General features: G+C 43.3%; 1 protein-coding gene across 2 annotated transcripts in view; it reads right to left on the minus strand.

Moving 5' to 3' along the window:
• Positions 1–1405: 1405 nt before the first annotated feature.
• The window catches only part of fstl5 (follistatin-like 5), a 176867-nt gene continuing 155967 nt past the window's right edge, over positions 1406–22305 (minus strand). For both annotated transcript variants that reach the window (XM_079351527.1, XM_079351526.1), the window contains 6 exons: positions 21325–21351; positions 20963–21081; positions 16438–16587; positions 10949–11056; positions 9514–9638; positions 1406–3135 (listed from right to left, as the gene is read on the minus strand). In XM_079351527.1, coding sequence (XP_079207653.1) covers positions 2433–3135; positions 9514–9638; positions 10949–11056; positions 16438–16587; positions 20963–21081; positions 21325–21351 — 1232 coding nt within the window. In that variant the 3' untranslated portion in view covers positions 1406–2432. The remainder of the gene's footprint in view (positions 3136–9513; positions 9639–10948; positions 11057–16437; positions 16588–20962; positions 21082–21324; positions 21352–22305) is intronic.

The following is a 22305-nucleotide window of genomic DNA, read 5'->3' on the forward strand; positions in this document are numbered from 1 at the left end:
CTCGATTTTTATTTTTCAAAAAAAATTGCAACAATTTTGCGTTCTCTTTCATTTTTCCTTTTGATCCTCGTCTGTGGAAGGTTGAGGGTTCGATCCCCAGCTCCTGCAGCAAAATGTCCGATGTGTCCTTGGGCAATCCCGAATTCGTCCCGCTGCTTCCTCGGCATCGTGCGAACGTGTGTGAATGTGTTAATTACCCCTGATGGTCACTTCCTTCGGCAACCTTTTTCATCAGCGTGTGAAGAGCTAGCTTCGACCTGCGGCGTGCGTTGAACCTCGCCTCACCTTTCCAAGTTTACAGTTGATATCAGAAAAAACTGATAATCAAATGAGAAAGTGTGTCTTTGAAAGAGTCACACTTTCCTTTTAGCCTTCAGGCTGTCATAAGTTCAGTCATGTTCATGCCAATCACATTTTCCAAGAAGTTAAAAAGCCGATGACAGCCTTTACCATTAAGTGACGAGTCACTCTGACTTCCTGCTCGTTCTGCTCACACATCTTTAAGTCTCACAGTCGTCTTTTCTCTCTTTGCTAATTAATACTGATACTTAACAATGCATGCTAATACTGCAGGATAAATGTACCCAAAGGGACGGCATAGTCCTGACCTTGTTCTTGTAGCTTCTCTTGTAGAATAATAATTGGCAACAGGCTGCGAAGGCAAACTTGTCACCGTGTGTTTGTCTGTGAAGCAGCTTGAAAAACAGTCGAAAGAGTTGTTTTAATGAGGACAAGAGGCGACATCACACTCGTTTTTCATGATCTAGTTTTTATTGTTGGGTAAAATGACAAGCGTGTTTTCTCTATATAAATAACACTCACATGAAGTAACATACAAGACATGGCTATAATGGAGGTGAAAGCGTTGTTTGTGATCACAATGCGCTTGTGCACAGGATGTAGATAATGACAGCTGTAGTGTATTTCTTTTCATTTCTTAAAAAGGAGGTTGAGAATTTGCTGGGAAGAAGAAAAAAAAAGAAAAATAAAAAGGACAAAAAAAACCCTGTGAGAATCTGTACATCGATGGGACACTAACGCAGTCACAGTCAGCCGCTATGTACAGAACATAAATAGAAAGGAAGAGGTCATCATCACCAGTGCGGTCGGGTGTAAAGGGGAAAAAACATGTCGGATTCAATCAAAATCAAAAGATATACGAGTTAGGTTTTACAGGAAAGACAGAGTGACTTTATAGAATCTGTACACGGTAAAAGTCAGTACTAAATTTTGCGATACGGTTGAGTGCCAGGGTGATTATGCATAGAAATGTGTCCAGCTAGGGAACAGTTTCATCCACTTGTCAACTATGTTTCTGCTGCAGGAGTGTTCACAAAGAGCCCGGTCTTAAGTTTAAACACCCTCTGGGCAGTGTGACCCCGCCCTCCACTGTGCTAGCTCGTCATTTAACTCAAGTTACAACATCCACTCAAAAATCTCTCACAGTTCATTTTTTTTAAGCAGCGAGAGGATTTCTATTTTATTTAAATTTTTTTTTTTTGGTCCAGGGTCGAAGAAGTGACGGTTTCGTCGAAGGAAACATTCGAAATACTGAAGATTTCACAATGTGGAGTGTATAAAGCTGGTAGAGTTTAACTGACATCGCCACTGACTTCCTGCTTTGGACTGAAAAGGAAAAGAAATTTGGAAATTTCAGAACCTCCCAACGCCGGGTATAATTTTGGATCAAAGGTCACAGATCGCACGATTGTAATGAAGCGCTCAGTCTCTGTCTGCACTTCAGACAGGATGGGATCACAGCAAGGGCTCGTTTTAATTAGACTGAGTTGGCTGCGTTGGACGGATAGACGAGGGGGGGGGGGGGGATGTGAGGAATGGCTCTCACCACAAATGGAGGGGTCAAAGGAAAAGGTGGAGTCTGCAGTCACACAGGGAATAATTACGCTAATTCCTCCGATGGAGGGGAATTTTCCTTGAAGGCACAGGAAAAAGTTTGGGATGGGTAACTTTAATTACAATCTGGACATATACAGTATATTTATATATATATTTATATGTACTGATTTTTGCCAATTTTCTTTAAATATTAGTTTAATTCAGAGATTATCTACAGCATTCCCACACACTGAAAACAACTGATTTTGATTAATAATGCAAAAGTTGCACGTGTACGGACTCATACCAATTTTCCTGAAAAAGAGAACCAGCAAGCAACATTATGTTGACTTAAACGTGATCCAACAAGTGGGAAAACGTGTTTTAACTCTGCTTTAAGACGATCAATCGACATTCAATTACTCCTTCGCTTTTTTTTTTTCTTTCATGACAGTCCTTCATCCAATGGACTTTAAAAAATGTGTTAGTATTCACAATTGCACTCCCACAAAATTAAAGAATCTGCAACAGAATTCAGTGCAACAGTACCTTTGAAGAAAAAACGAAGCTCATCGGGTCTTTACATTTCTCGTTACCTAAGACTCTCCGACCCACACCACCACGTTGCCTTTGAGGACGTCGGTGATCTCACAGTTGAGCTTGTTGAGCCGTCCGTCCAGGATGAAGAGAGACTCTCTGGACGGGGTCATGAGGTACTGTCCGAACAGTCCGCTGCCCGCCATCACCCTGTTCCTGCTGCTCCACGGCCACTCGAACGACCTGGTGGCCTCCTTCAGGCTCTTGATCATCTTGACCTTGCCGGAGCTCAGCTCCACGAACAGAGCGTCAGTTTGACGGCCGGAGCTGCCGAACACGTTGTACTGGTGGACCTCAGTGAAGGAGCGCTGGAAGGACAGGTCAGACAGGTGCAGGTTGGTGTGGATGTCGAAGGGCTCCTGGATCTCTCCACGCTCTGAGATCTTCTGGATCCTCATCAGGCCGTCGCTGTCATCCACGGTCACCAAGTAGTGGCCGTCAGGCGACACGTAGGGAGTGCCAGTGACGTCTCGGTTCTGGCCGATCACGCTATCTGTTACACTGTCCAAGATGAGCTGTGGCTGCGTGGCGCCGGTGGAGTCAGCCCTGCAGTTGACAAAGTAGTAGCCACCGAGATGGGTGTAGGCCACTGACTTGGGGATGCAATTATACTCCCATAAACTGATGTTCTTCACGTACGCCGATGTCTCCAGGTCGATCTTGTGCAGAATAGGCTCATTTCGATGAAGGATGAGGCCAAATCTGTCAAAGAATTGTGAGAGAAGAAAACCGTTCAATCAATAATATTTTGTTTGTTGTTTGTTTTTAGCGACACAGGTTGGAGGTGGCATGATTGGTCAATCCATCCTCCACTTTGGTCCAGACTGAAATGTCTAGATAACTCTGGGATGGGTGGCCAAGAACATTTGCTCAGACTTTCATGATTCCAAACAGATCCACAGATATGGCATTGAATATCTGTCACTTTCAGAAAACATGGTAATGACTTTGGTGATGCTTGATTTGTCCTCATGGAACTGAACCACTAACAATCTCTCACCCACCCCCTATGAGCATCAATTAGCATTTTAGCTGAACTGCTAAACCTTCATCTAAACAGCTTGCGATGTACTTCCAAGGTTCAAGGTCGTCTTTATTATCTCTTTGAGTGGCAACATAAGAAGAACACTAAGTAGTAAAATAATTGAATTCAATCATGCTAACTTGCATACTGAGATTTCAAACATTAAACCAGTGATTCCCAACTGGTGGGTCGGGACCCAAAGAGTGGGTCGCTGAGCTGTTTGTCCTGAGGAATGCCTGGGTTAACTTTTTTTTTGTCAAAAAGTATAAATCGAAAAACTGCACCTTTTTTTTCAATAAATAAAAATTGTTTGAAAAATAAAAGAAATTTGTGTCACGATTTTTCACAAAGGAGTTGATTGTGTGTCCTGAGTACTTTAAAGTAGCTAAACATCAGCATGCTGATACTCGCTCATCCAGAAAATGGCTGCAGCACACTGGAAGGCTGAACCTGAGAGCCAATCAGTAACAAGAAGAGTTGATCCTAAACTTTTGGATCCAGTCGTTTAGGATACTTCAGACTTCAAAGATTTCTTATAAATGCTGACTGCACCTCATTTGAAACTGGTCATTAATCATGCTTTGTGTCAAACAAATCCTTTTTTTTCTATATTTTTAAGAGAGAATCTGCAAGACAAGAGTTTTCATGTTCTGTTTTTTTCTTTCTTTCTTAAGCTCATTAATTCTCAGGCAGCGTTTGCTAACGTGTTAAAATAAAGCTGCACAGTGCACACATCAAGGAGATGTCAACCTGAAAGAGAAAACGCTTATTGATTTGCTCTGAGTAATTATAAATATGGTTGGACTGGCATAATGTTAAAGAAATGTTCAGGAGAGAAAAAAAAAACAAAGTTACTTCTTGGTCCATTTAACCCTTGAATGGCCAAATTCTGCTCCCTGACAGTCTTTACATGGTCAGTATCTTCACTCTCCTGTCTGATAGAGTTATAGCCGTTTCACATTTGGGTCATGGATGGTGGTGAAAACGCTATTCATTATAAGAATCCAGAGAATCTGTTAATGGGTCATTACATTTTTACAGCTGAACAGAGAAGACGGGGGAATATGCACACAGCTGACGGGCCTCAATTAATTGTGAATACCAGCTGATCGATGCTGACAGCCACTTAAATCTCGCTGTCATTCATCATTTTTTATGCCATTTTAACACCAGGCTGTGTGTACCTTTGAACGAAAAAATGGCCATTTAAAAGCGGAGTAGCACATTATCATCCCCGCGGAGGGAATCATTGATCCAGAGATCGTCATGTTCATCGGGTCCAGGCAGAAATGAACAGGCTATAATGTTAAATGATCTTTAACATGCAGACAGTGTATGGGTTCAGCCTCAGTTCTCGCCCAATATGCTCGTCCATGACTTATTTTAGAATCACATTAGTTGGTTGACATTTTCGTAAATTGTTGGATTTTGTGGCATGACGGAATTTGGGGGCCGGCTGTCTTGCATTTTGAGAAGTTCCGAGATTAGATTTCCCACCTTATTGGGGAAGCATTTTTCAATTTACGAGTCTCGACTGAGACTGTGTTTGTCATACAAATGAATCCGAACCTGGCTGAAAACAGACAAATATTAATGTCCTTATTCGTCCAGCCTTCTGTGGCTCCACGGTTTTATTTTCTGTCTCCAGCTTTCGATTGAACAATTACTCGAACTGTCAAAGTACAGGTTTGGGGCGACGCTTGTTTACGTTGAGTGTGAGCAGAGGACGATGCTGCAAAGTGAGGCGTGAGATAAAAAAAAAAAAAAACATGACAAAAGAAAAGTGTCTTTCAAACTCAAGGCATGTCAGAGATAACACTTTATTAAATATATAAATCTGCTCGTCTTTTTTTTACAGCCATTGTTTAAATTACATTACAACAGTCTGACTGCATTAACAATGGCCTTCACTGCAGACATAAGTAGTCAAATCCGTCATGGGGAACAATGATGGGAGGGGGGGTGTTGGACTATCAATATTAAAATATGTAATGGGGGGGCTTTTCATCCTTTAATAAAAAAATCTCAAATATGTTTTTATTGTTTTTCTCCTGAGTTATGTAAGGTTCAGTATCCCTGTCTATAGACTGAATGAACATCCATCTTCTCATCTAATGAATAGGTAACCTAAGGTCTTAACTTCCAAGTTAAACCCTCTAAATGTGGTCATGTGATTTACGATTAAAATCAAAGGTGGCTCGCTTCAGAGTGGGTCTTGGTCTAAAAACTGTCAGACGTGTTTAATTCAATAATCTCGAAGTCGGGTGCGACTTAAAACAGAGTGGTTTTGAAAATGTACAGCCTGAAAAAGCCGCCTGTCAAACGCTGTTTTGATTGTTTTGCTTTGGGTTGCATTCAGTCTGGTTTGTGTGATGACAGATCAATGAGCGCTGAGCCCACGCTGTGCTGGATCGGTAACCTGCCCGAGAGCTTAAGGTCAAGGATGCATTTACCCTGCAATGAAAATACCACTTTCACTAACAGACAGAAATGTTTTCATGTTTGCTCAATTAATAATCAGACGTTGTTTGGCGTCGCTCTGATGTGAACACAGCTGGGTTGTTTCTTTGGCAGACCCAGAACGCTCTCAGCCAAAATGACAGCTGCTGTTTGTCATTTGTACAGATGATTAATGCATTAAATATTCTCCCTGCTACTGCACAGCGGGGGATGCATTCAAATAAAGATGCACTTCACTTTTTATCATCCTCATCTTCATGTCAATGTCTTCAGGATAAGAAACGAGTGGGTCCCAGCCCTTTGCTCTGCGGTTCAGTAGAAGCTCCTGAGGGCAAATTCATGAACAGGAAACAGATCATTGAACGCTGCGCGGTAAAAGATATATTACACAGGAATTCTTGTTCACCCTTCCTCCAGTGCAAAAACATCGAATCAACATCTCGCTCGGCTCGTTTTGCCAAAAGGCAGTCTGGAAGAGTTCTGACGATATGGGTAGAGAGAAGAAATAAAGGCTTATTTCTGCTGACGCCTCGACTTTTCTGACTGTAAGTCGATGCTTTTAATGAATGACGGCCCCCAGAAGTTCCTGCCCGCCTCAGAGTTGTTGCTGAGGGGAATCCCCCAGTCATTAAACAATCCCCTGAAGTCGCTGAATACATGTCCACTCCTCAACATACTGCTTATGTTGCTAAATTGACTCATCAATGCCACACTCCTGCCAGCAGGCGAATGACTGAGCGGGTGCAGGATCAAAAAAGAAATCAGAGCCACGAGGCCGTAGTTCATTTTAAACTTTCCAAATATTTTTGATATAAACAAAAAAAAAAACCCAAAACATCCAGGCTCTGTGTGTACTTCGAATGTTCACTGATACACATTCTGGCAGCTATACAGAGGACACGAGGCTGAATTATGAGTTTGTGACAAAACTACAAGGGACGCCAACCGAGTCTCGTCACGGGATACTTCCATCTGCTCTCGGTGAAATGTAATAAATCAAATTATTAATGAAGTTCAAGTCCATCTGTAAAAAGAAACCAGACTGAGGGAGAGGGACACAAGCTTAAAGAGGTACGCTAACACCTAAAATGTCACAATATTCATCACTGACTAGCTGCTTATTGTCATGCTAATTAGTAGCATTATTAGCCAATATTGAGCGCTTATTAGTACCTCATTCTACATCACCATAGTCTATCTAATAGGTCATTAACTAAGAGCTTTCCCTCCTAATTACTGCTGATCTGATTGATTGTGAGTCAGGAAGTTGTTGAACATTGATTCGGATCTTATGCATTGTTTCATTTGCTCCTTAAAAGGGAGAAGGAAGTTAAAACATGTTTAAAATGTGTACTGCAGTCTAAACTCTAATCATCACAGAGAGCTATCTGGCTCCGTCCCCTCCTCTCACACAGGTCAGCATGTGGTGGACACTGTAGCTTCAGTGTTTAGCCAGCTCTGCATGTGGTGGACACTGTAGCTTCAGTGTTTAGCCAGCTCTGCATGTGGTGCACACTGTAGCTTCAGTGTTTAGCCAGCTCTGCATGTGGTGGACACTGTAGCTTCAGTGTTTAGCCAGCTCTGCATGGGTCTGTAAAGCTTTCTGCGTTCTAACCTCTCTCCATGTTTCAAAAGCATCTCCAACATTGATCCTAGTCTGAGCAGGTTTCTGCTGCTGGAGCTTATTAGAAACATGCAGAGGCTTTTTAGCTCGGGTACAATCACTTCTATCTGAAGCAGTTCCACTGCCCGCTTCCATCGCTGCAACACCTGTTCACCTGATAACTGCTCTCGTATCTGCCAAACCCAGGGGCGTCCAAAACGGCCGTGTGTGTGTGTGTCTTTGTCCTTTTAGTTGAGTCTGTGACTGAGGATCTCATCCACTGTGTTATTTTCAACAGATTTGGAGCTACAAACAGACAAAGCATTTCAGCCTTGAAGGTCATGAAGAAGAATACTGAGGCACTACACAACAGGAGCAACGTTCACATGTTTCATCTTTGCTATGTGCAGGTATTTGTTCAGGTGTTGTGTTCTAAACATGTCAAACAAGAGGACAAGGAAGCTGCAGAAACCTGCAGTGAGTTTATTTGAAAAGCATCAAAATGATGAGCAACTGGTAGGTAAAGATGCAATTTTCTAACATCATATGGCAGAAGAAAATGTGGCCACACTTTCCTGCAATCTTCCTCACAGGTCCCGAAGGATCTAATTACAGCTGTGCCAGCATCCCCAACCAATACACACACACACACACACACACACACACACACTTTGGCCTGCCTTCCCCTCCTCTCCAGGAGACTGCTAACATCCTGAAATCCTCCAGACCTCCTGCGTGTTTCTGGCCTCTCCATGACATTAGTCAAGCGTTTGGGACCAGCTCAGCCTGAATGTGGCATAGCTCACGATGAATAAAAAACCCCCCACAGCAGCGTATCAGGTCGCTCTGCATTCAGTGTGTGCGTTTGCTCTACGATCAACTCAAATGATAAAGAAAAAAAAAATCTAATGAGTGTCATTCTGGAGGAACCAGCCAGAGACGTTTGCGTCAGTGCTGAGACGTTCAGATTCATTCTGATCTGTCTCATATATTATCAGAGAGAAACTGTGTGCTGCCTGTGTGAAGGTGGCAGCATATGCAGCCTGTATGGTGTTTCACATGACGCAGAGCTGATGTCAAGCTGAGTCCAGGGCTCGCTCCAAATGATGCATCTCAGCGTTTACTCATGCTGGCTGCTTAGCAACCCAATAACGCTGCCGATACCCTGGAGTGACATCGCCGCTTTAAGCAATGTCCTCGTGCTCATTGTTTAAAGGCAAATATCAGAATTTGTATGCCTGGGCTCATTTCTTAATATCTTTGTGTAACGATGACCACATGAACTCGTCTGCAGCCTTCAGACAGGCGGAAACAGTCGCAACATAATCTGAGGGAGCAACGAGGACCGGGCTCGACACCTGACCCACCAAACCTTCACCCAAATACATAACAAATAATAAACACTTTTTTTTAAATCTATACGACTATTGTCCTGACTTTCTCTGGTCATCTTTATCTATCTCGCCACTTGAGAGCGGGGACTGAAAATTAATTTACTGGAAATGATCGTTTTTTCAAATTAACACCCAAGTAAGAAATTAATTAAAGAAACACCAATAATTATAAGATTAACGGATAAATGCACGTGTGTCCAACTCTGTGTATTATACTGATGTTTTTCCCAACTTTTAATTAAAATTGTTTTCATTGCAATTATGTTTTATATGTCATTTCCCTGCAGGCCGAATAACAAGGCTAATCTTGAAATAATTAGAGAATCCTCGGAGGTTGTTGACTGACTTTCAGAGGAATAAAGTCAGACACGAAGAGTTTGATTCCACAGCGAAAGAGAAAAAGGTTTATTCTCTTCATCGTGTTTCACTGAATCTGTCTAAAAGAAAAAACCTCCATGCCAGCGTTTCCAGACAAGCACACCCTCCGACATCATTACTGTTGAGTTCAGGAGACAAAAGTGGATAAAACACCAGTGGGGTTGGATTTCAATTGCAAATCAATTTGCATTAGGAGCATTCTTGGAGCACGCTGGACCCACCTGATGTGGTTAACGATGAGGCTGGAGGCGGGGATGAAGAAGTCGTCCACTCGGTCGAAGCGTCTGCCGATGGGCTGCGTGTGCACCGTGTGGTGGGAGACTCTTCCACTGGCCTGATTGATCACCTGGTGGATGCCGGCAGAGACGGAGGTGGGTGTTAAACATGGGCCTGATGAATACACTCAGTGCTGCCGGGCTGCTCCTCATTTAAGTTTATCACTCATACGTATCTGTAGCTTGAAACCAAGAGGGAGTAATACCCATGATTGGGATTTTGTTTTTTTTCATTTTTTACTCGTATTACTCCATAAAGCAGGATACACTCGAATAAATGACTCAATAAGAACGCTGTCATTTTTATCCCAGCTTTAGGTGCATCGATTGGAAAATAACCCCTGCAGTTTTTCCCCCCCTTATTACTGACATGTTTGTGCTTCACGGTGGGAGGTGATGTGTGCTGCTGTCACAGGTGTCCAAATAAGAGTGGTGAACGCAAGGCGAGCAGGCAGACATGCGCTCGTGTGTAGGCGGGGTTTGCTTTGATTGTGCCACAAAGCACAAAGCGCATTGCCTCACAAAAAACTCCGCATTATGAGTTTCTGTGCAGGCGATGACAGGCAGGATTCTTCAAGCTATACGAAAAGAAAAGAAAAAATAATCACCTCGAGCTGACTCAGGCTGATTCTCAGAGGAAACTACAGATAAATAACTACATCGTTATAACTCTGTTGTTTGTGTCTGTGCCGTGATGTTGAGGTCTGTGTCACAGTCTCACACAGTCCGGTCAATATTTGGATTTAACGTTTGTTTCCAGCTAAAACATGTCACAGCTGAAAGTGACCTCGAAGGAGCGACTTCAACCCGTCAAAGTAAACCATGTCGGTCTGGGTTTGTTTGGACTCCCGCTGCTTTGTTAGTGTTGTGTGAATGTGTATCCTTGGATTACTAACTTCACTTTACTCAGCAGGCTCTACCATCAGTGTGTGAATGTGCAGGTGTGACCTGCGATTAAAAGAGCGTTGAGTAGAAAAGAACTAAACAAGCTCAAGTCCAAGAGAAACATTGAAATAGAAAATGAAAAAAGGATTGAAATGATTGAAACTTCAAATAAAAGAAGAAGTCTGAACGTAAAGGGCGAGGCACTCTGATGCAGTATAGAAATCCTAAATTATTCTGCAGGGATGTTTAATCTGTCCTGATGATGTCTCTCAGCCGAGTCCATACACGTTAAACGTCCCTGTTTAAGGAACGCATGCTTCGGATTCTCATCTTTCTCCTGTGGAAAGATCCAGGACAAAACTCCTCCTCCTCCACTAAACTCGAACGCTGTTCAGAGATCTGCATCTTTGTTTGTCTTGTTCTTTGTCCTTCATCCAATTCAAAGGAACAAAACTCAGGAGAGGAACCAAAAACAAACAGTGAGCTGTGGCCTTACCTGAAGAGTAGGGAAGTTTTTCTCCACGTCTCCCCAGCTGAGCAGCCACACCTGGTCGTGAGATTTATCATAGTGAAGCTTCACCGGATAAGGGTCTGTGCTGACCGTCTGGAGGGACACACACAAACGAAACGGAGCTTTAAAAGACCACAGAATAACAATCAACTGTGCTGTTGAAAGGATCCCCCCCTTTGATGTGCAGAGGTAATGCTTGCGGAAAGTTTTACCTGCAGACTAATTCATCTTGCGGTTGACAGGAGCGAGTGTTCTCTTAACAAGGCGGATTGGAGTTGTGCTTTTTCATGTGCGAGGTGCATTTGGTGTCGAGCTGCATTTCAAATCAAGTGGTGACTGACACAATTGCTTCACCACGCTGAGGTAATTGCTTTCAGTCTTTATCCATTCTTTGACACCGCTACAATATTCCGAGGCAGAACAACAGACGAGCCTTGCGTGTGACAGAAAAAGCGCTCCTCATGCATTATGTCCACCTGAGTGCAGAGAGACAGGCGGCTCAAAGGGAATAGGGAACGCACCGGGGAGAAGAATGCATGCAAGCAGCTGCACCTTCAACGGCAGCAAGAAGAAGCAATCATCTCTTCTCAGGAAAAATTATTGCAACCGCGTGTTCCTCTCTGACTTCAGCTTACCTTCCACATATCTGCTGTGTGTTACGATCCTAATAGTGTTGTTTACCGTGGAAGAATATATATTGTTTGAGCGAGAGCGCCAACAGCTCCTGAGAGGGTTACTGCAAATAAGACGAGGGCGATGTGTTGAATCCTAACTAATCTCCGCTCATGTAGTCATGAGAGAAAACAGGTGTTCATGTTGTTTTTTCTTTTTTTTTTGACTAACAATTTCTTCTGAGCCGTGGTTAGATTATCCAGATCCTCATCCAATATGCTCGCCTCACTCTCTCTGTCAGAGATCAAGCAAAGCAAACATTACGGCAGCTTCAATCATTTATCCCTGTTTGCTTTGCAATTAATCGCTTTTAACAAGCCAAATACAATCTGCTCATTAAAAAAGTCTTCAGCGAGGGGTTTAATTGGTTACAAATTTCAAAATGCAATTTGTTCATTATTGTGACTTTATGCGTGTCAATCATTTTAATGATTCAATCAGAATATTGGAAGTAGGGAACCTGAAACTTGCAGAGCTCGTGGCTCTTTTCCTATTCAAGAGGAGAGACAGGTTCAGGTGGTTAATTAACAACTTCTAATTTAATGCAATGAAGCTAAACCTCCAGGCAGCTGAATAATGAGCTTGTGACAGTCTCTAGGACACCAACCTTCTTAGCGGCAGGTCCCCGAGAGGCTCACGAGCTGTAAACAGCCATGAAGGTGTCAGAGACATCTGCAGGGATCTCAGATTAACCTGACACGACCAAAAAAAACACACACCGATGATTTAAGTCGACGCCGCCAACTGGAAATGAGCTGAGATTGTCACTCACACACGTGCTGCCGTTTGAGCCCGCCTTGCAAAAATAAACGGTGCCGCAAAAAAGTGGCAGAGTGAGTGATCGTGTGTTTCAGCATCTGTAGGGTCGACGTCAGCGGCTGGTTGCCATGTTACTATTTCTATGAAGGGTTCCAAGGTTACAGTCTCCATGAAGAGGTGGGTCGCAGGGTTATTTGGCCAACACATCAATGTGGCGTTTAAGTGTAGGTCTTGACTGCTGCAGTGGGTATGAAACAGGACGGGTCAGAGGTGAGCAGATGAGCTGAGGGTGAGGAAAAACTGATCTGAAAGCTGAATAAGCTGCTCTTGTAAGGGGGGGGGGAACACAAAAGACAGAAATAAATTTGTGTGAAAGCAAACAGCCACATTTTTCTCTCTGACTCCACCTGGAATCTTCTCTGCCGGAGTGTTTTCGAGTCCGAGTGAACTGACGTGAGAACGCAACAGGATCTTGTGACGGTCACTGCCTTTGTCTATTAACAGGCTATTATTAATTATTTCAGTCTCCCTCGTCCTTCAGGAGTTGGCTGATACAATTGTTGCTCGACCCCTCCCTCTCTCTCTCTCTCTTTTTCTATCTTGCCACAACACCATGTTTTTGTGCTTTGGTCGTTGGTTTGCGTTGCTCTAAGTCTGGTTCTTGCTCGTATTTGTCATGGCCCTTGAGCCAAGTTTATCACAAAATAAAATCAGGAGAATCTCCTCGAGCCAGTGGGACAAGGAAGTGGCGTTCATGTACTGTTACTGCTGCACGGTGCATAGTGTATGAACCACCGCGTGACGTTTTCTGTTCGCCAGTATGTTTTTTAGCCGCTCTGTTGTTGACATTGTGACTCACGTTACATCAATATAAGGGCAAATATTCTCATTAGTCCTCATGAAATGATCCAGATATTTTTATGAGTGCAGTTGTGAGATCAGCTTTAGATGTGTTTTTGTTTGAGTTTGAACGCACCCACACCTTGTTATCACATCTAACATGGTTTAGTCGTACACTTAAACTTAAACTGTGCGAGAGAATTGTGCCGTGATCTCGGCTTCCTGTTTCCACACAGAAACAGGTCTGAGTGGCAGCCTGATTCATTTTCACATCCTGAAGCTGCAAACGGAAAATGAGACGAGCATGACAAGCTAAGAAATGTTGATTAAATTTGTCTGACACATTTGAATAACAGAAGAACGCTATGTACACTTTTAGCTTGACATCTTATTTTTATGAACACAGCAGGTCCTGAATAAGACCTGATAAGAAGATGATTCACTTATATTATGACATGATGTTCATTAAGATCCCCTGACGTGTTTGGCTGAATTGGATGTGACACAATCCGTTGTTCTTCTCGAGCCGTGTCAACACTTTGTAGCTGGTGTTCGACGGCTGCACACGCTCTTCTTTATTCAATGGCGGGTATTAATTCTCGCTGACAGCAGCTTGCAGGGAACAATATTCAAGGCTATGAGTGACATCTGATTTAATCTATTGTTAGCAACGTGTCGTTCGAGCTGCTAGAACACAAGACCAACGTTGTTCTTTGCTACAAGAAAAAAACAAACAGTTTGGATCCATCGTTTCAGTTCGACTTCTCTTCACGTCGCAGCTTCGATATCACAGGAATTTTAATCGAAAAAGAACATAATCAAAGAATGAAACTGTATGTTGTGATCTAAGGCCCCGTGTCCACCTATATTTTTTCTTCTAAGCACTCTCCTCCGAGATCATCAGAAAGGCGATGTCGATGTCACTGACGCTCTTTTTAAAATGTCAGATATTCCCCGTATTTTTGCCTCCTACAGATCGCGTCTTGTACCCACGTCCTCATTGCTCCGTGTCTGCCGGGGTCAAAATGACCTCAAATAGAAAAAACATGCAGTCTATATACTGTAGCTATGTTTTTACCGAGGCAGCTCATGACGATAGATTGCTGATGTCTCAGCTCACTAATATGATCTGATCACTTTGAAAATAACAGTGATCAAAGGCTTATTACTGAGCTGAGTGTCTGAATGAGCCTCTGATCACCTGTGGAGAGAAGCTATAAAGTTTATATCAAACCACGGCTGACCCCATATCACCGAATACTGGACAATTTGAGCACAAGGATAATTCCACTCCAGCTACATGAGGCTGTTTGATGTCTAGTTGTACAACGATTTGTCCAAATAATTGATGACTCTTAGCTCTTTTTATAACTATCACCTTATTACTACTTTTAATGAAACTCTTCATTCTCCTGAGTGTGTGCATGAATAAATCACTCCCAAGTATAGAAAGAAGCAGCATATCCATGTTTGGAGAATTTAATTGGCAACAAGACATGTCAGTCATCGGCATGGTTGCTTATAATTGGCTGTCAGAGCAGGGGGAGGGGCTCTCTCATTGGCTGCTATACGCAGCTCTCTCGTGTCATTAAAAGGTCAGCGGAGTAGCTGAGTTACTTTTCAGTGGATTGTTATGGATTAAATCTTTAACTGGATTTAAAGAGGACATGTTGTCCCCCTTTTTCAAACAGTCCCCTGAGGTCTAAATGAAATATTTATGCTGCACTTTGGTCCATATATAACATGAATCAAGCAGTAGAGGAGGTTTGTGACCCTGTAGAAACCAGCTCTCTCAGAACGCTCTGTTTTGGTGTGTGTGTCTCTTTAAATGCAATGACCCCGCCCCCCTGAGTTTTCCCTGGAGACTTCACTCCTTCGCTAGCGAGAAATAATAGCGGAGCTGTGCAAAGGTTTTGCTCCTTGCTGGGGGGGTGGAGTCAGTGGGTTTAGATACCATGGAAAGGGAGGGGATTTTTTATTTTCCTGAATCCCACTGTGACATCACAAGGAGGGCAGATTTGAAACGGAGCGTTTCTGCGTGTTGTAAGACTTCTGCAGAAAACAAACAGAGGACTGGATGGGTTTATTTCACATGTTGTGGGTCTGTAGACTTTCAGGTTAGCCAAATAAATGTTCACAAACTGTGAAAGAGGATTTTAGGTCCCCCTTTAAATGGTGATGACTCAGTTCGGTGGATTATTATAATCAGGAGAGTTCAGGAAGATGCCGTTTGTCTGACCCACACAGGTCATTGTGTGTCGTCACATTAATGTAGATATGAGTAAGAAACACGATATCTTGTCATGCAATTAATCGTTATTCCGAGTTTATAAGAGAAATAGTTCAATGATGTGGTTTAAACTCAAACGAGAATGTGGATCAATAAGAGCTGAAAACAACAACAAAACCTTGTGACTGTCAGTCGACTATAGGGGAAGTCTGACTATGTAAATCCTTAGTTTGGGAGAAGACCTACATCTCATCCATGCAGCCTTACGTGCTGCCTCCTGTCTCCTTCTGAAGCTCAACACGGCTGCTATCTGCACAGCCTCTGCACTCATTCAGGTGTCATCGACGTGCCGCTACATTATTAATCAAGGGGAATATTTCAAGTCAGTTTGCAGCAGCTGCTTCCCAGAAAGTCTGCAGAAAGTTCTCATGCTGTTTTGGTGAAATTGGAGAGCTTCTAGTCCAATGCTTTCACATAATTGAGTTTCTGGATGAAGGACGATGTATTGTATCAAACAGCACCCGGAGTCGAAGGGGACGATTTAATGGAAAAAAAAAAAAAAAAGTGTCCTTCATTCAACAAAATCGATCTCAGAAAATACCCATGTGAAGAAATGATTTATCGAGGGTTTTACTGAAAAACTATGTGGGAACATTTGGGTTTTTTTTTTTTTTTCGCCCCCGGTACAACATTTTGACAACACAAGACGAAGAGCAGGAGGAAAAAAAAACAAAAAAAAAACACTCTCTCCTCTGACAACCTTGAGTTTGTCTTTCTGGCACAGATGGAGGAGGATTTCCAGTTCTCCTAGAAGAACTTTTACTTTTATGACGGTACAAATCTGAGAGATTATTTATTTCCCGCCCCCTGCTCTCTCTTTTTAAAATTAAATCGCCCATCACAGAACGTATTACTGGTGTGCTGCCGGCAAATTTGACGTGAACCTGGTTTTCCAATTTCGTCTGAAGCCTACCTGGACGGCCTTCTGAGACTGGATGTCAACTATGAGCACGCGGTCCAAGGTTGGCTGTGTCACATAAATAAACTTGTCCTTGACGTTGACCGCTGAGGACCACACACACCTCTGCACCTCCTCCCCCGGCGAGGTGGGGCAGACCTCCTCCTGGAAGAAAAAAAACACACACACACACACGTTCAGTTTTTCATATCACAGAAAATATTTGTCATTAAAAATCGATTAACTCCATCCAGTTGTTGGTCTGTGTTGTTTACTCCTTAAGCTCTTATCACCTGTGCTGATGCAAAGGGGCGAGATAAATGAGCTTTGCAAGCTCTTGAAACATCTCTTTAATCGCTCCTATTTGTCCACACATAATCCACAGAACAAAGCCTGCAGATAACGTGAGCTTGTTCTGCTTCCAGTCCTGGATTCTCTCCACCAGCCTGCTGTCTCTCGAGTTCTCCTCCCCGTCGCCAGCCTGTCCAAACCTCCGAGCTCTGCCCAGTCATCTGTTCCAAGCTCGCAGGGACGATTTAGGGAGAGGCCGGGGGAAGGATGGATGAAGGGCTTGGGCATGGCAGGATGAACTCTTTTCTCCCCCATATTTACAACCGCAGAGGCAGCACATGACAGGCGTCGTCCCACAGGTCAGCTTCTCTCACTTAAAGAGGCTTCTGGTAATGTATGAACTCCAGTGAACTCTATCAGGGAGGAGGAGCGGGGAGGTGCAGCAGACACTGACAGAATTGATCTTATCTTCATTTCAGCCTTCAACTCCTCCTGTCCCCTTTGTGTTTGATCCCCGCAGAAAAAGGAAGGTTAATGTGGGCAGACATAAAAGATTAAAATCTTGTGAAAACCAAACACTGCTCCAGCTTTTTTTTTTTTTTTTGGCTTCTTATGAAAGTTTTTTTTGTATCCTATGAAGCTGTTACGTAATGTCGTGTCCAGTTGTAGCACCAGCTGTCTGTTGTTTGGATCCAAAACAGGTTGGGAAAGAAAGTTTCTTAAACGGCAGAAATGCCTCCACTTGGTGAAGTAATCATTGAGTCATCATAGCTGAACCCTGCAGGACCCCGGCATACCCACTCTCAGGTCATTCTGTGCTACAGGCCTGTAAATAATCCCACTTGTTACACCTCTCGGAGGTGAGAAATCGAACATTTGATGCCCAGCAGAGGGTGTGAATGGAGGCGGCTGTAATCCTTCCAATGTTTACATGTTGCATATGTCTGTGCACACGTGGGTGCAGTGCACGTATACGATTTATGGAGCATCTGTGCGTTTTCTCCCCCTTTGTTATGGAAATGTATACCATCTCCAGGGCTGTATATTTTTTTTCACGCATGCAATAAAACCCTTACTGCATAGGACATTATGCAGCGCTGGAATGGAGCCAGAAGCACTACAGTACAGTGTGATGCTGTACTGTATCTCTTCAGAAGGAGGTGTGAAGATACAGGAGGAGAAATAAACTTTAAAGGGATTTGTCCTCTGTTCACTTGTGACATTTAAAGAGCTATGTGGAGATATATGGTTCTGATTGCCTCCCCCCTCCCCCCGTTAAGCCACTGTATGATTTAAAGTGCTAATATATGTGTGACACAACATCAGGCGTCTGTGGAGACGGAGAACGGAAGCAGACAGTGAATCTGCAACATCCAAAGTGTCAAAGAGGGAGAAAAAAGAAACATCTACTTAGCGTCTCAAGGTGCTTTTTTTTCTTTCTCTTTTTACAAGGTCTGACTCCAAACTGAGACAAACTTCTGAGGATGTAGCTAAGTGGAAATTCATCACGTAACGTTTTGATAAACTGATTCATAGCACATTAAGGAAAACAACAATTTTCACCCTGATGTTTTCAATAAGGTGCACTTAAGTCTGACTCGATTTCTCTCCTTACATCCAGTCAAGTTGTATTTCCTGCCGTAGATATACAAACATGTTGATCATCAGAGATCCTCTCTGAATTATAAGAGCTCAGAAAATGCTCCAGGTGAAAAGTGAAGTGAAAAATGGAGACAAAGTGCAAATGAGCTGTTGATTATCAAGTGCCAAGGTCCCTTTAGGCGAAGAAGAAACAGCACGAAAATATGCAGCTGCTTGTTTACAAGTTGTGTCTTGATGTTTTTTTTATTTTTTTAAATCCACTTTTACCTATTATTTTTAAATGAACACATCGTATTCTGTGTTGTGATTTCCCCCCCGAGAAAATGAGGAGCCCTACAGTCATAGAAAATTACAAGCACATCTCGGCAAATCTTCTCAGCTGCAGACGGAACCTAAAAAAAAACACTTCCTGATTCGTCTACATCTGGAAATGTGTGTTTTACAGTCAAACACTTTGTATGGTAGTTCGGTGAAATGGATTGGCTATAAAATTAGCATAAACATATCAATCAAGGCTCCTTTGCGATGGAGAAAACACGAGTGCCCCCCCCCCCCCCCCCCCCCCCCCCCCCCAGTGACAGTGCTGGACCTGGCATGGCAGCGCGTGCAGTGATTGATATCCTAATACAAACAGCTCTCAGAGGAACACTTGGCTGATTGTTGTGCGTTCACCGCATCGCTTCCTGTGCCACAGCCATCCAATGAGCACGCGGCTCCCAGATGAAACAGCATCTCAGAGGAGCGCGTCCGTCCGAGAACACGTGTAAAGCTAACAGGTCCAAATCAGAGACAATGCTTTCAATGTTTTGCTCGTGAGCTTCAGTGATAAACGGTGATCTGGGGAGGGGGGGGGAGGGGGCTGGATGTCCAGAGTCAGCTGAGAGGTCAAACCACTGCTGCAGTGTAGTGAACTCAATTACACAGAGTGATCCAACGCAGAGAGGGTAACCATGAGTCCAACTCTGCAGAGGGTCTTCACTCAACACAGCATCTCAACAATGCACTATTTTAAAAGAGTGCACAACTCGACTGTTTGTTTTCAGCCGAGCGGTGGTGACATTTCCATTGTTAGCAGGCAATGTTTTTACAATAAAAATAAAGAAAGAAAGAAGTCCAGATTGAGCCATCGCACAGCCGGATATTTCCCCCAGGAGTCGGTGCGAACCAAAGACGAGTGAATATTTGGACCAAGAATCACAATGCAGACATAAACACGGCTCCGAGTGAATGCAAATGTTCCTGCATCGGCTGAATGAATAAAAAGGCAACTGCTTCCAAGCACGTCTGCTGTGGCAATTTTATAATGTGATGTGTCTTTGTGTGTCTCGCTGTTTCCAGAACAAACAGATGTTGGTGGTAAAAGAGCTCAGAGTGGTCAGAAGTGGTGAGCAAGGGCTTCGAGACCCAGACAAGATCATGAATACCCCTGAGAAATCCTCAACTCGTCTACGGCGGGAACAACCTGGGGTTAAACGTCAGGCCCGAGGACACATCAGACGCGTGGCTGCAGGCGCCGGGGATCGAACCCCGATCTTCAGATGGAGAGACGAACCACTGTACTTAAAAATGACTTTGTAAGGGAATAAAACATTTTCAGTTTCAGATGACTTAGGAAGAAAATATTCACTTATTTTTTTATATAAACCTCCAATACTCTTAGATTTCATTAATAATAATAATAAAAAAAACAGCAACTTCTCTGCAGTGCAGGTCACGTGGTGTGTTCTCAATATGAAAGAATAAAAGAGAAAACAGAAGCGTTTTTCCTGCTTCAGTCTGGCACACGGTGAAGGATTTCAACATTAATCAGGTAGAGGTCAGTGGCGTGCGCAGACATTTTAAAGGACGAAAAGAAAAGAAAAAGGAACATGAAGTGCGTTCTCGTCACTGACGAGGGCACGCCTTTTTTCCACCCAAACTTTTGGCTCATGAGCGGACACACGTGCGTGTGTTTCAACAGTTGGGACATGACGAGGGGCGACCGCCCTGCTGTCAATCACATCCATGCGTGCTTGTTAGAGGCTTTGTGTGATTTTACAAGTGTGACAGCAAATCCCTTTGTTGAGCACGACAGTGAGAGCGCTCGGCTGCATGCGAACGAGAACCTCAGCCCAATCCCTGCACAAACTTTATCGACTGCTGATGATTGATTGGAGGAGCTGTTACTAGGTCAGCCAGCAGGACGCATCAAGTGTTGTTTGTCAGACCCTGTGAATAATAAATGACATGCGTCACACACTACCACATTATTCAATTTACAAACTCAAACCCTTTCGTATTTACCCACAGGAGTCCACCCTGCAAATACAGCTTCATGAATGTTTTAGTGTTTATTGCTTTGGGCTTGAAAATGTACAGCTCATGATTAATGGCAGGGACTCGCAACACTGTCAAACAGTCACTTTAAAATATCCGATTTATAGGACGTTAGAAGTCGTGTCCAACAACGCAGCAATGGAACAATCGTCCAATCAGACACTTTATAGTACTTTAAATCTGAAAAACTCTTCTGCAGAGTGAAGGACGAGCGTACGCTCACACGGATTGTGATGGCTCAGTCCAGCACAGACTGAATCACTTAAAAAAAAAACAAAAAAAAATGAGTCACTGCAAATGAAAGCTGCTAAATTTTGCTTTGAAAACTCACCGACAAGGCCAGCAGCTTCTCACTGGGCTTAATGTGCCGCTGTATCTCACATGCCACGGGCTGAATGACTTTAATGCCGTCGTCATAGAAGACGTAGAACATGTTGCCGATGCCAAGACCTGGAGAGAGAGAGAGAGAGAGAGAGCGAGGGAGAGAGAGCAGAAGCAGTTTCAGAGTGCATCCATAAAAATAGCTCAGCAGAGTGGATATTTGCAACTGAAATAAGCCTACAACACAGCTATCTGCTTTGAAAGCATCAAATCATTTAATCCCTCTCATCACAGTTCAGTAACCCTATTACACAAATTCAATTAACTCCGTTTAATGAATGCCATAGTGAGGCACAAGCAGTCTAGACGTACCTTCTTCTCGCCACAGAATGTTTGCCACTGTGAGGAAGAAAAAGAGGAAAGCAGGGTCAGAAATCAATGAAGGAATCAATAGAGTCCCTTTTGTGAGAGTTAACACCCAAACACTAACTCCTATTGAGGCGAAGAGGAAAAGCAGGCCGCATCAAAGTTTTATGGAAACCGTCTCTCCGACACCTCGTGCAACAAATAATCGATAGAGCCCTCTGCTTGGAAATAATTTGATACCAAACACTGGAAAAATGCAGCGCAGTCAACAAACAACAAGTCCTGTTACGCAGTTTAAAATCTTACACGTGAGATTAGCATCCATCAATATGAGCTTTATGGATAAGCCGTTTTAGACACCCATGATCAGTCTGCAGATTTTGGAAAATAATCACAAAAAAAAGTCATTAGACGGGGGGGATTAGCGTTCGTCTTCTTCAGTAGCAAAACCAGTTTTGAGGCTTTTTTTTTTATAGCAGGTAATTTCTTATTAAATTCACTTGAAGGTGTCTAATGATGTGAAATGTGGAATGAAAAGCAAATAACATCCTTAATAGGCGACCTTAATTACAGACCGGCTGCTTTGCTTTCTGGGCAGTGCAAGATAAAGGATGCTATTACTTAAAATGACACGACTAAAGAGTGATGGGAAAGCTGTTGGTTATTTTGCATGCAAAATTTAAGCGCAAATTCTTCTCTATCATTTTTATTCAGAGAGCCAACAGTAGCTCTGCTATCCTCGCACAGCATCGTTTTTATTTGTGACCTTCTCTCTCATTGTTCGTCTGTCCCCAGGTCTTCCCTCGGCTTCCACCCCATCTTTTCCATTTCCAGGCATTTTTCGTCTACAAACCAATCTCCGAACCAATTCACATCCGATTCTAATCTCGCCTCTATTGCAATGTGCTCATTCCTGCAGCCTCTCGCTTCGGGTGGACAGACGCAGGGAAAACAAAAGGAGGAATGCGGGGGGGGGGGGGGGGGGGG

The sequence above is a fragment of the Symphodus melops genome (genome assembly GCF_947650265.1).
Source record: "Symphodus melops genome assembly, chromosome: 9".
Lineage (NCBI taxonomy): Eukaryota > Metazoa > Chordata > Actinopteri > Labriformes > Labridae > Symphodus > Symphodus melops.